This window comes from Plectropomus leopardus, chromosome 17 (assembly GCF_026936395.1).
Source record: "Plectropomus leopardus strain MGB_pleo_1.0 chromosome 17, ASM2693639v1, whole genome shotgun sequence".
Classification (NCBI taxonomy): Eukaryota; Metazoa; Chordata; class Actinopteri; order Perciformes; family Serranidae; genus Plectropomus; species Plectropomus leopardus.
In genome coordinates this window covers 20,981,799-20,995,053 of record NC_142192.1, presented here as the reverse complement: position 1 = coordinate 20,995,053, position 13,255 = coordinate 20,981,799, and the positions used below count along the sequence as shown (strand labels likewise).

The 13,255-nt window shown below is 38.8% G+C and overlaps 2 protein-coding genes across 2 annotated transcripts in view; both read right to left on the bottom strand.

Moving 5' to 3' along the window:
• The window catches only part of LOC121957896 (TBC1 domain family member 20), a 138,151-nt gene that overhangs the window by 61,217 nt on the left and 63,679 nt on the right, over positions 1 to 13,255 (bottom strand). The gene's annotated exons all lie outside the window — the stretch shown is intronic.
• LOC121958157 (kelch-like protein 10) lies at positions 3,417 to 12,968 on the bottom strand. Its single transcript, XM_042507030.2, has 5 exons — positions 12,370 to 12,968; positions 10,728 to 11,211; positions 9,338 to 9,955; positions 7,224 to 7,373; positions 3,417 to 7,036 (listed from the first exon to the last, which is right to left on the bottom strand). Exons 1-5 carry the CDS (start codon positions 12,519 to 12,521, stop codon positions 6,659 to 6,661), a joined length of 1,782 nt encoding a protein of 593 aa, XP_042362964.1. The 5' UTR covers positions 12,522 to 12,968; the 3' UTR covers positions 3,417 to 6,658.

Sequence of the window (13,255 nt, the reverse complement as noted above, 5' to 3'; positions counted from 1 at the left end):
CAGAAAAGGAAGGAACAGTCACACAAGCAGACAAACTGAAAACATGCTAATTTCTTATTCTGCATCAATCAAAACTACATTAAGTCAGTAGATATAAGTCTGTGATGTGCAAAGATGTATTAAGAGAGTTGGGTATTACATGTTGAGTCAGCCTTGCTTCTGTTTTTCTCTGTGACCAAACTCAGTACTGCCCTACTTAACACTAACCTTAACTAAACAGCAAATCCACTACAGGCTGCAAACAAAAGATCAAATGTCCCTCATAAGCTAAGCTACCACCTTACATCTTAACATCAGTCGTTATCGGAGAGGAAACTTTTCAAATTTGCAATGCACAACTAATATCGGATATCGCGCTAGACCGGATATTGGTGACAATGTGACTGATAGATTCAATTCAATTCTTTCTTCATGTGTGATTATAAGTGCACATATGGCATCCCACATCAGCAGCGTGGAATTAATTAACATTAACATTAACATTCCTGTTAATTTTGGAAAAATAAAGAAAAACTGTCATGCACCAAAGTTTCTGGTGCATGACAAAGTCTGTATAGGTCGGGCAGGAGGGGTCGTACATAGGTCACACAAACTCTGGACTTTAACTCAGGAGACCAGTGTTCATGTCCTGTGTCAAACTAAAAGTCATACAATTATTTTAATAACAAGGTAGTTTACTTGTAAGAGTAGCATGCTATGGTAGTGACAAATGTCGTGGTGTTACATTACATTAGTAACAAACATACCTATAAGCCAAACTATGATGTTTTTTCTAAATCTTACAACATTCTTCGTTTTGTAGTTTTCCACCTACATTAAACTTATTTTGAAAAGAAACTGTATACATTTAATGAGTGAAAATTGTACATTTCCTGTCAAAGCAGAAGTTTATTTTGAAACGACACAATGGATTTAATGAGTATAAATTGACATGCTGTCCCTCAGCATCCAAAACAGATCCTGGAGGGTCACCTAAAGCATTTTACATGTATGGCCACTGAGTGTCGGTGAGTCACAAGATGGGAATGAGAGTGTGTTGGACAAGCCTATAGTTGTATGCTTCTCAGTGTAAAGTGTTTGGACATGCTGACAGGTTCGGAGCAAGAAACACTGATGCACATGTGCAGTGGGCTGGACAGCACAATCAAACTAGAAAAAGAGCAATTTCCACTGAAACGACTGGTCCAGTATCCAGTTTTTGTAATACATCTAGAACATGATGGAGTTATAACAGATAGTTTGGGTACAAATTTTATCATTTTCTCCTACAAATAAGTTTGCCTAGCTTGTGGCTCTATTTAAAATCTGTCTGATTGCCTGAGTTTCTTGCTCCGTCTGACTTCTTTATAGACATGTTTCCACAGAAAGTGATGTTCAAACCACGGAAATAAGCCTCAAGTTATGATAAATTCTTCTCTGTTCTCTGCCTGTGATGTTCATCCTCAGTCTGACTTTATTGGGAAACTTCTTTGTAATCATCTCAGCTCGGACGGTAATATTTCACAAAGCACTTGTCCTCCAGTGCAACTGTCGGATGGTGAACAGGACAGTAATAGCGAGCTAAAGCAGAGCAGTGTGATGTCATATGACTGACACACAGGTAAGAGGAAACAGACAGAGGTCGAACAGAGGTCAGAAGGAGCAGTCTTACTGTGTGTGTGTGTGTGTGTGTGTGTGTGTGTGTGTGTGTGTGTGTGTAGAGGGGGGCAGAGGATAGATTGGCTATAAATTGAATCCTTTCCAATGGGGAAACAAGTTTCTGTTCATCCCCTCTAAAACACACACACACCTGCCCCACACACACACTGTGAGGGCAAGACAAGTGTTAAGCATGAAATTGATTCCACCCTCTACTCAATACACACACCGCTAACCCTCTCCTTCTCTATGTCCTCCTTCCCTTATCTCTAAGCCACCATCCTCCTCTTCTTTTCTCTTTCTTCATCCTCCAGATTCTTCTCTACAGACCTCCTCTGATATTTTTTTTTTCTCAACTGATGCGATCAACAGTATGTCACAGCTTTCGTAGGGCACCGATCAGTACACTCGAGGCTGCAAGATGTTGTTTGCCTCAGTACAACAAACTGGATGTCAAATTCCTTAAAAAATGTATGTCGCTGTAAATCGTTGTATTTCCAGGATTTCCAGGCAGATGCATCATGTGAAACTCTGCTCTGTTGCTTCTCACACCCACACAGATTTATTGTTTTTTTTTCTGAGAGGAAAAAAAAAACACCATTTATGGGTGATAATGTTTTTTTTCTGTAATCTCTCTCTTTCTCTAATGTGTCTTTTATTGCACCAGTACAGAACAAAGCCCTCAGGCGCTGCTCACACACACATACACACTCCCTCTTTCTGCCTCACACACACATTAACACATGGCACATACTGAAACATAGAGTATGTTTGGCTTAATATTAACAAATCACATGATACAGAGGAGATACACACACACACACACACACTCAAATATAAATTTATTCATGTACACAAGCATAAGTACACACACTGTTGAGGTCATGATCTAAGTGTGTTGGTGAAGCACTAATTCTGTGTCGTTTGTCAGTTGGCTGACAGTTGCTCACACAGAACAATAACTGGTTGTGTGTTTTTCACTGGTTTTATGAGCAAGGAGCTGTATTTTACTGTTAGCCCTCGGCTACAGAGCAGGCAGACGGATGAAGGAGAAACAGAGACAGAAAGTGGAAGAGACAGAGAAACCAGACATTGCAAATAGGCAAGGAGAAAATGGCTCTGTGTGTGTGTGTGTGTGTGTGTGTGTGTGCATACCCTGTTGCCAGTGCTATTAAAGTTGTATTGCACAGGGCTTTTAGAACATCGACCATCAGCCAAGCAACTTTAGCTAATAATTTTTTTAAAACCTTAGTGCTTTGTGCATGCAGGGCTCCTCCCCAGTGTGTGTGTGCGTGTGTGTGTGTGTGGGCGGTGTAACAGTTGGGATTGTCGGCCTGTATTTGTTTAAGCTCTTTCGTCATGTCTTCTACAGATACGTGCATGCACAGATGAGCCCCTTTCAGACATGTACTGTAGCCTTTAAACACACAACATTTTCTATCTTTTAATATGTTTGAGGTTTTATGTAAAAGTTGCTCTGGTAATCTGCCCACTTAAAATGGGCATACACTGAACATTTTGAGCCAAATTCAGAAATCTTGTTTCATTCCAGCTCCCACTGTTAAAGGAAATGGTCTGCGATGTAAAGCCAAAGTTTAAAATTCATGTGTTTACACTGTTCAGTCCCAACCTCAAATCACAATCTATGTGCTCACACTGTATGTGTAAAATACAAAATAAAACTATCCATTGGTACCTGCAGACTATTTTGGCTGTTGACAATTGTCAATAAAGATTCCTTTGAAGGCTCTGTGGCTGCAGACAGGTGTACGTTTTATTGCTAGCAAAGGCACGGTTCACAATAATGTAGAAAAAGACATCCAAAAAAAGCTTAAAAGTAAATTACTACAAAAATGAGTCAGTCCAAGTTTTGATTATCTCTCTCTCGCTCTCTCTCACACACACACACACAGTTTTTAGCACCAACGTACTTGCTGGGTATCGGCTATACTTTACGAGTATCCCATTTTCATCCCAACTTGACAAATATTGCCACTTGGTCAGTGCTGTTCATGTCTACAAATGATGCTAGGTATCCTCCTGAGTTTGTTTTTGACACTCTGGGAAGGTGTGTTAATTCACGTCCGTTAAATACATTGTGTCTTTTCGAAATACACCTCAGTTTCTGTTTTCACTGCTTCTTACACGGACACAGCCCCGCCCCTTTAAAAAAAAAACAAATTAACTAACTCATGTTGATAAAACACCTAGTATTTACGTTAATTTTCTTGTGCAATAGGTTAGGTTTAGACAACAAAAGCACGTGGTTAGGTTAAGAAAAAACATCATAGTTTAGCGTTACAGTCATACGTCAAGCAAACAGCAGGCTCATGGTTGAAAGTCTGGAGTTTGTTGGACTCTCCAAATCCTTACATCGTAACCCTACCGGCAGCTTTTCAAACTGACACTTTCCAATGGCGCATCATACTGCCATGAAAGGTGCCGTCCAGCCGTGTTATAAACAATAACTAACTCTGGAGTTGTAACTCTGAAGGGGACCACAATTGACAAAATTATACTGTACTGAAGAAGACTTGAAACTATCAATTGAGACCATGAGGAAATGTTTAACGTAATTTTCTCATAGACTTTTATACAACCTGACTTCTTTTTGCAACAAGTGAAGTCACCCCCTGCTGGCCATTTAAAGAATGCAGGTTTAAGGTACTTACGCACTGACTTTTCAGACATGGAGATAACTCTTTGGTCCTTACAAATGTTACATCAAAAAAAGTAATCTGACATTGAAACTTTAATTGGAGAAAAATGTCAAAGAATGAAAGCCAAAAGAAGTCAGAGAAATAAACCAAGAATTGTTGCTCTTTCTTGAATGTGCAGCAGGGACACACTCTACCACCACACACACAATCAGAACACACACCCAAAGATATTACACTGGAGAGATGAAGGACATGTTGCCGGGAGGAAGGAGATCAATAATCAAAAGAAAGACAGAATAAGAGTGAGAGTCTATCTGTTGATACGCATTTATAATCTATGTTTTATATATTTTGCTCTATTGAAAAGGACATTAGAGAATTAAATGTGATAAACGTTTTAAAGCCTGTGCCATCAGGGTGGATACTGCTGAGTCATGACAACATGGCGACGCACTGCTCTCCTTTTGCTTTGCCTTCATGTGTTAAGACGGGTTTAGAGATAAATACAGTCCTGACTACAAACGCCACTAATGAATAAAGTCAAAAAGCCTGAGAATAAGTAACTCAAGACTAGACTATTTTATCAATGAAGCAGCACTTTACACCAAACAAGTCTCTCTTTTAGATGCAGAAAAGCATGTTACACTTTTGTCAGAAGAAGCCACAAAAGAGTAACTGCCTTCTTCCACTTGATCTTTTTTAACTTTAAAATGTTTTTCAAGGCCAGAAATCTGAGCCAAAATAAAGAGTGCAGCCATGCCTTAAGTTAATAAAGAGGGAAACGGTTTATCCTCTGATATAAAAACAAATACAGTATACAATCACATCCAGTATGCACACATTCATGCTATATATTCTTATGCTGATGTCCCAAAAAACACAGACAACTCACTCAAGGTGACTCTGCCCAAAAACGAGCAACCAATGCTTTGTCTGCGAGATAAAGAGAAAGACAAAAAGAGAGTGGAGAAAGAGAGGAAGAGAGAGATTAAGAGAGGGAGAGAGGGACGGAGAGGGGGTGGAGGGGGGGCATGCGGCAAAACAGAGAAGGACAGACTGAAGTCATTCAAGCTTTTCTTCCCCCTGAATAATCCCAGTTTTGTCCAAATTTAGTTGGAGGAGATTGTGGAACATCCAGTCCTTGACATCAGACAGAAAGTCATCTAACAGTACCAACTTATATTCTGACTGAATCTTGCATGTTTCTCTTTCTTTCTCTATTCTCTTTTTTCGTTCCTTATTTCTTTCGCTCAGTGATGCAGTGTAATGAATGTGTCTCAGTGTTAAAACCATGGTCGTTCAGGATCAAACTGACACATTAGTATTTCCCTATAGGGGCGCACTGCTCCATTTATGGGGGGTAATAAAGATAAATTGACAAAAATTGTCAGAAATAAACAGTGACGAGAGACTATATTAAAGGGATCCATTTAGCTATGATACAGCAAACCGTGAGTGAGCGGGGGCTGCTTCTGTAGATTTGGCCCCATTGCTCGGACCACACCCATCTCCAAAGCTGGCCTTTATTTTGATCTCAACTACACACCTGTAAGGTTTCGGAAGTGCGACTTTCACGGATATGACGTCATCACGTTGACATAAAATCAATACTTTTTCTTTTGATACAGTAAGTACATTTGCTGTTAATACTTCTGTTTTAACATAGTATTTTTTTTACTGTTATTTTTGCTTTCAAAATCTTAAAGTTCATATTTGGACTCATTATAAGTCACATCCATGCACCTTTAAGTAACACCTTGAGAGTGCTCTTTGGACTAAAAATAAAATATTGTTTTTAACTTAGTTTAAATGAAAAAATAAAACCTTGTATTAAAGAGATATTTCAAACCTCCCCTTTCAATCTTGTGAACTGAAATTCTTCTTAATTCTTAAAGTTATTTAAATATAACCATGTAGGTCAATATCAGAAAAATATACACTCAAATTGTTGAGGGAATATGGAGCCTTCTCCAAATTTTAACATTTTTTAACATTGATTTAAGGGAATAAGAGTTGTTTCCAAATGAGGGAACTTTGGTTGGACCCTTTTTGTTTATTGAACATCAGACTGGTCACTTTGTTGGTCTTTGAAAACAGCAGAATACAAAATCTTTGCACTCTTAAACATCTTTGGCGGGGTTGCATGCACATTGCATACACACTTTCCAGATAAAAAGAGTTTTGTTTTGCATTTTGTTTACTGTGTCTGCAGGTTGGACACAGCACCTTTCTCACAGAACATAAAACTGAAACGTTAAAGAAGCCTCTGGAGTAACAGCAGCTTAATGCTCAATGAAGTTTATTTTTTTTAAGTTGAGGTCTTGCCAGGGTGGATTGTGGCAAAGGACACTGTTCAGGTGTTAGACCACGTCCTCTGCGTCGACAAACTCACCAGACTCATCCTCATCACCTGTTCGGAAAAACTGCAGAGCGTTACGAGGGATAACATAGTCGACCGTGTTAGGGAGCCCGGACACCACGCAGCAGCTCAGGGCGCTGCGGTAAATGTCCATGTCGCAGGCCTCATTCCACTCATCAGTTATTGCGTCATAGTACTCAACGTTATAGGAGGTAGTATAACCGTTGAAGCCCCCGGCAACAAAGAGAAGATTGTCGAGCACTTCAATGCCAAAGTTGCTGCGAGGGGTTAACATGGAGGCCACATCCTGCCAGGTGTCGGTCCGGGGGTTGTATGCCTCTGCGCTCTGCAAACGGACAGTGCCATCAAAGCCACCAACCTTTGGGAAGAAAAGTGTTAAGGGTTAAATATGTAAATGGGGATGGAGATGGAACCAGTTTCTCAACATCTTTGGCAAAGATTGCCGTCAAAGTCTCTGAGTTTAAAAAAACAACTGCTGACCAAATCCTTAAACACTTCACATTGTTTGTGTGCTATGTGAGAGAATGAGCGTTTTGTGTACTTACTGCATAAACATGATCTGCATATGCAATGACTCCAATTCCACTGCGCCGGGAGTTCATGGGGCTGATCATCGTCCATTGGTTGGTCTCTGGGCTGTAACATTCAGCTGTTTGCAGGCACTCGTTTCCATTGAAACCACCACAAATGTAAACCTGGAGAAAACAGCAGGGATTTTTAGTGATTTAGCACTTTTCTTGGCTTAAAAATGGTAATAAATAATATAAAAGTATTTCTACACTACTGAAAATGATCTTTCACAAATTATCTGTCTCATTTATACTCTATTAATATAGTGACAGATTCAGCATGTATTTATTTATTTTTTTCTAAAAGATACATACTACAGTTTTAATGCTAAAAACAAAGATTGGTTTATATATACTGTATCTACATATACTTAAATCCAAATCAGTTTTTGTGGTGTGTTTTTTTTAACTTTCAAATATCTATATTGTTATTGGCCTCAAAAGGTCTAATTTGCCTTAGGGGTCTAAGATGCAATGCTTGGGGTTGACCACCTTAAGACAAGCTAGTCACACTGTTCAAAATTTGATTACGTTAAAGGTTCAGTGTGTAGGATTTATTGGCATATATAGCTTTGTGGTTGCAGAACTGAAACCTCTCCATGTGCCAAGGCTGTAGATCTATAGTAGCTGACATGAAAACGCTAATGGGCCTATCTAAAACCAGTGTTTCATTTGTTTGTTCTGGGCTACTCTAGAAGAACATGGTGGTCTCCCTTGAAGAGGACCAGCATTGTATGTAGAAATAAACGGCTCATTTTAAGGCAAAAAAACCACAATATTTTTATTCAGCTGATTATAAACTATGAATACATAGTTATTAAATACCATTTCTGCCAGCAGATGCCCCTAAAGCCTACACACTGAACCACTGAATTAACTTGTTAGGCTTATATCAGAAATGATATCCAATGCTATACATAATAAATAGTTCATGCATTAATGTTTAACATGTTGACCTTTCTGCTTACACCAATCCACACACAAATGAACCCCATATGTGACACCGCCACACACATCTCTTCATACCTCCAGGCACATAACATCATAAATTCTTCAGATATTGGTTGTTGAAGACCTTTAGTGTGACACTACCCTCTAGCCAATTATTCCACTTACTTCAAAACAGCTGCAAAAGGTCAAAAACTAATTGTGGCTCTCCACTTTTATCTGATAGATGGCATTAAAGCTAAGGTAGGCGGTTTAAGTTTGGCATCACTGAGCAAAATTACATAATAAACTTAGATTATATTGTAATTTAAGTGGTTTGACAGAACACCAGCCTCCACTTGGCTCTGTTATCAGGTTTTTGAGAATGTAGCCCCTAACAGGAGACTTTGGCCAATCACAGGCCGTTTCAGAGAGAGCAGATGTCAGTCATGTCAATCACTGCTTGTGAACTGTGCTCAAACTGTAAATTAAGCAGCACTGATCAAATATGAATCAAAATTCTGTTACTGCATTATCTACTTTTTGTTTCAGATTTTTTTTAGAAACATATTTTGTTTAATGTTTAGCTGTAAAATGAGAAAGTTTGTGACCCGGCCACCATGTTGAAAATATACAAGCCGAAACAAGGCACCGCCTACCGGCTGGAGGAAACTTTTTCATTTTACAGCTAAACGGTGCACTAAAATATTTTCCTGAAAACATCTGAGGCAAGAAGTAGGCAATGTAGATACACAGTAACAGAAGCCTGATTTACATTTGATCAGCACTGCTGAGTTTGACAGTTTGACTGCAGTTCACAAACTGTGATCGCCATGATTGACAGTTGCGTTGGAGACTCCTCAGCTGATTGGATGTTTTAATGACTCTTGCAAATGCCATAGAAGAGGCACATGGATTACCTGCCTCATGTGCTACTGTCAGGATATTGTAACAGTTTAAAAAAAAAAATGAAAGAAAACGAAAAAAAGAAAACTTTTTATCAAATTTGCTAAAAAAAAGTTACCTACCACAGCTTTAAGCATTATAGCCTTACAGACTCTAAGTCTCGTTTTCAGCACATATAAAATTGAATGTTGAAAAGATGTTCTGTTCTCTATCATACCAATCTGAATTATTCCAAGCATCTCTTTCACTTCACTTACCTTGTTGTTGAGTGTTGTGCAGCTGGCGTCGCTCCTGAGTTCGTGCATAGGAGCAATAAGACTCCACTGGTTGGTCTCGGGCCTGTAGCGCTCTGCAGTGCTGAGTCGTGTATGACCATCATAACCTCCCATGGCATAGATGCACCCACTCAGCACGGTGACGCTGACATAGCAGCGGCGGTAGTACATGGATGCCACCTCATGCCAGGTGTGTGAGCTAAGGTCGAACCTGCGCACGCTGTTGAAATGCTCCGCTCTGTCAAAGCCGCCAACACAGTAAAGATCCCCATTGAGGAAAGCGGTGCCATGATAGGCACGAGGACGCTCGTGGTTGTTTGTCACATTGATCCAGTAGTCAGCGCGGATATCATACGCCTCTATGCCGTTGGTTGGGTCACCACCGCTCCAGCCTCCAATGGACAACAGGATGGCATTAGGCAGGCGAGGCCGGGCAAGGGGGCTGCAGAGACGAGACAGAGAGGTCCTGTTTGCCCTGATGCGTTGTAAGGTTATGTGGGCTTCTCTCACCCTAGACAGGCACTCAGCGTTGTTTTGCACCAGCACATTGGACATCACATTGATGGTAAAATAGTCCAGACTCAACAAGGCCAAGCGGACCTGGAGAAAACAAGACAGAGTCTTTAATTGAGCTTCATAGACTGTAGAGCTTTTAATTTGAATTTTTAACGTTTTCTTAAAACAATAATTTTAATAATAATAAAATATAATTATATAATAAATATAATAATAAAATAATAATAATTGGCTGAAAATGTCTCTTTATTTGCACAGGAATACATGAAAGAGATAGTATGTGAAAAATGTGAAAATAATATATAATAATAATTTCTTTCCTCCTTTTATATCTAACATCATTTGCTGGAATCTACCGTGGAACACCAAGGCCACCGAGGGCTGAGGAGTCAAATGCGAATTAAGTTTCTGTTGTATTTTCTATTTCTCGCCTCAAATGTTTTCAGAAACACATTTCAGTGTGCTGTTTAGCTGTACATTGAGAAAGTTTGTGACCCAGACACTGGACACAGTTAACCAAAGTATCAAACTCCGCCTATCGGCCAGATTGCTTTTCTCATTAAAGGTTTGATTGACATGATTGATAGCGGCATTAGAGACTCCTCAGCTCTGATTACATACATACAAACTGCTCTTACGGGTATTGGCTTTGAAATTTCGTAATATTGACTTCTCTGCATTGAGACATAATCTTTTAGGAGATAATTGCAATGCATCTACAAATTCCCCATCCCTAATATATTTAGTATATTCAGAAGTTGCAGTTTTATCTTATTTCTTTGCAAGCTTTTTAAACACCATCAGCCATTGCTGATGATAAATCTAAACTAAATGTAGTGACAGAAAGTTATCATACCTTATACAGGAGCTCAGCAATGTATCCGTTTCTCTCCGCAGGTTTGTGGGAGATCCAGCGCAGGATGGCCTCATACACAGTACTCTCCAGTCTCACATTGAGGTCGTCTCGTTCAATGATGCCAGTGAGTTCCTGCACAGACAGCTGTAGGAACTCTTCAGTGTAAACAACTTCCTCAAAGTGATCAATGATGTAGCGGTAGGCCTTGCGCTGCAATTCGGAGTGGAAGATGATGTTGGTGAGATGAAAGATGCCGACGCAGTTCTCAGGGCAGAGATGCTCTCCCAGGAAGTTGCAGCAAGTTTGCACAACGTCCATTACGTTGAGCTGATCGGCTGCATGCAGCAGCTCCTGTACGTTGTCCTCAGTCACAGAAACAGAGCCGCTGTAAGCAAACTCAATGATGAGCTGCATCATGTCAGGAGATAAGCCCGGTATGTCAAAGATCTTTTTGTCTGGAGTTGCCCAGCGTTTAAAGAGAGCTCTGTGGGTCAGGAGGAAAAGCAGAGGATTGAAAACAGACTGTATACAGTTTTTTTCTTCTCATTTTCACACTGATAACAGTAAAAACTTTTCAAAGCAGCAGCTAGAGTCTAATATGACTTAAAGGGTCTTTCATAGTGTGTATGCATAGCTTTTAAAAAAAAAAATTAGAGCTAATTAACCCAATGCACTGAATAGCACACCTAAGGCACAATATGATAAAAGCCTGGGAACATTTAGGGTCTTGATTTAACTTAGCTCACACATGTTGTTACTTAAGACATAAAATCTATTGAATAACTCACATATGGAATTAATTTTCTCTTTTAAGTAAAGTTGAATAATAATGATGATGATGGCTTTTCAAGGTGTATAACTGACTTTTTGAGCATATATAATTTTGACACTGTTCTGAACACACTACATACTCAAACTCTCCTTAAACTGTTGTTTACCAGCTGGCCTCTGACATCAATATGCAGAAAGACACTGGATTTTTTTCCACTGGACAATAGTTAAATTTAGGTTGGAATGAAAATTGACTTAAGGATATTTTAAATGTCTAACAAAGTCAGAATTCCACGTTGTATGTACGTTAACATGATGACGTTTTGAAGATGTGGGGTTTTGTTCTCCATACCTTACAACTGAATGTCATTATTCTAAATCAAAATGACACTGGCATGAGAAGTTTAGAAGACACTGGATTTAGTTTACTTGACAAATATTAAAAAAAAAATTGAAATTAAATATTACATCATCTGTCATCAGTACTGTATGTGTAATGACACAAAGAAGATGCTGTCCTGACATTATATTTGGTCACCCAATGTCACAACTTAAATTTAACCAAATATCAACTAATGTGAACTAACATCATAATGATGTTAGTGGCCAGCTGGGATGGAACTGAGAAACCAGGATAGAGTCAAAATAAACTTTATGTGAATAATATTTTTTAAAGGACAATTATAACATTAAACTTAAAAAAAACTGAAACTATGCTGACTGTGTAGACAGTCAGGAAATAAGCACCATTGGTCAACTTTTGAATTGTGAGGTAAAATAAATACTGTATATTCTTCTGATGGCCCAGTATCCTTTCTTCTAGGCCAAACTTGTTTTGTCACAAATGTATATTTTCAAATCATATACTTACATGAAGTAAGAACTGCACTGACAGAGAACGATCCTGTGGACTGGAAATTCGATGTCCTCAACTTTGATGATTGCGTCGCAAAATGTTCCCTCCAGACGGAGATCATTACACACTGAGTTTGACTTATTTGAGGATTCGTGGTGGTCACTCATCTTGAATTTTTTTTTTTTTTTTAGAGAGCTATTTCTCCGTTTTTTGCGATGTCTGTGTGTTTTGTAATTCCCAACTGGTTCACAAAGACAGTGTGAACACACTGAGGCATCATTACCAGGTCCTTGAATTCTAGACCTGGGATTCCATTCTAGAATGAATTCTTACTACATCATTATGGCAACATCTAATTCAACCTGTAGAGAGTTAGATTTACATGAACACATTGACTTATGCATTATTTCTTATTGTAATTTAGTTGTTATGTTTTTAAGAGTACATCAGTATTATAGAATGTAGATGATGTTCCATCAAAGTGCCACAAACATCACAAATGTGGTTATGTTTTGCATATGTGCTCAACAACACCGTAAACAGCTATCATTTTTGCTCACATAATGCACACAAAAAGGTTTAAGAGCTTTGCAGAAGCAGAGATGGGCATGAATTCATCAAAAAGTATCTTGTAACAAATAACAAATACTTACTCATCAAATATATCTAAATAAAAAACAAAATACCCATATATGAAATTGTAAAATTATTAAAAAACAAGTAATTGTAACTTGAAATGACAAAATTTGATTCTATATAAGATGATATTGTCATTTATTTGGGCATTTAATACACTGACCTGGGCTGACTTCTCACCTGCCCCTATAGGCTGAGTCCTTGGCAGCCTGGGGTTACCTGGGCTCTATAATAAAGCCAATAAAGGCCTTAAAAATAGTCATTA

Excerpts from the sequence above, each read along its gene's own strand:
- LOC121958157 (XM_042507030.2), bottom strand. The coding sequence starts at position 12,521 with ATGAGTGACCACCACGAATCCTCAAATAAGTCAAACTCAGTGTGTAAT. Across the intron at positions 9,956-10,727 it reads TTGCTGAGCTCCTGTATAAG|GTCCGCTTGGCCTTGTTGAG; the intron begins GTATGATAACTT and ends TGTTTTCTCCAG. Across the intron at positions 7,374-9,337 it reads GCACAACACTCAACAACAAG|GTTTACATTTGTGGTGGTTT; the intron begins GTAAGTGAAGTG and ends TGTTTTCTCCAG.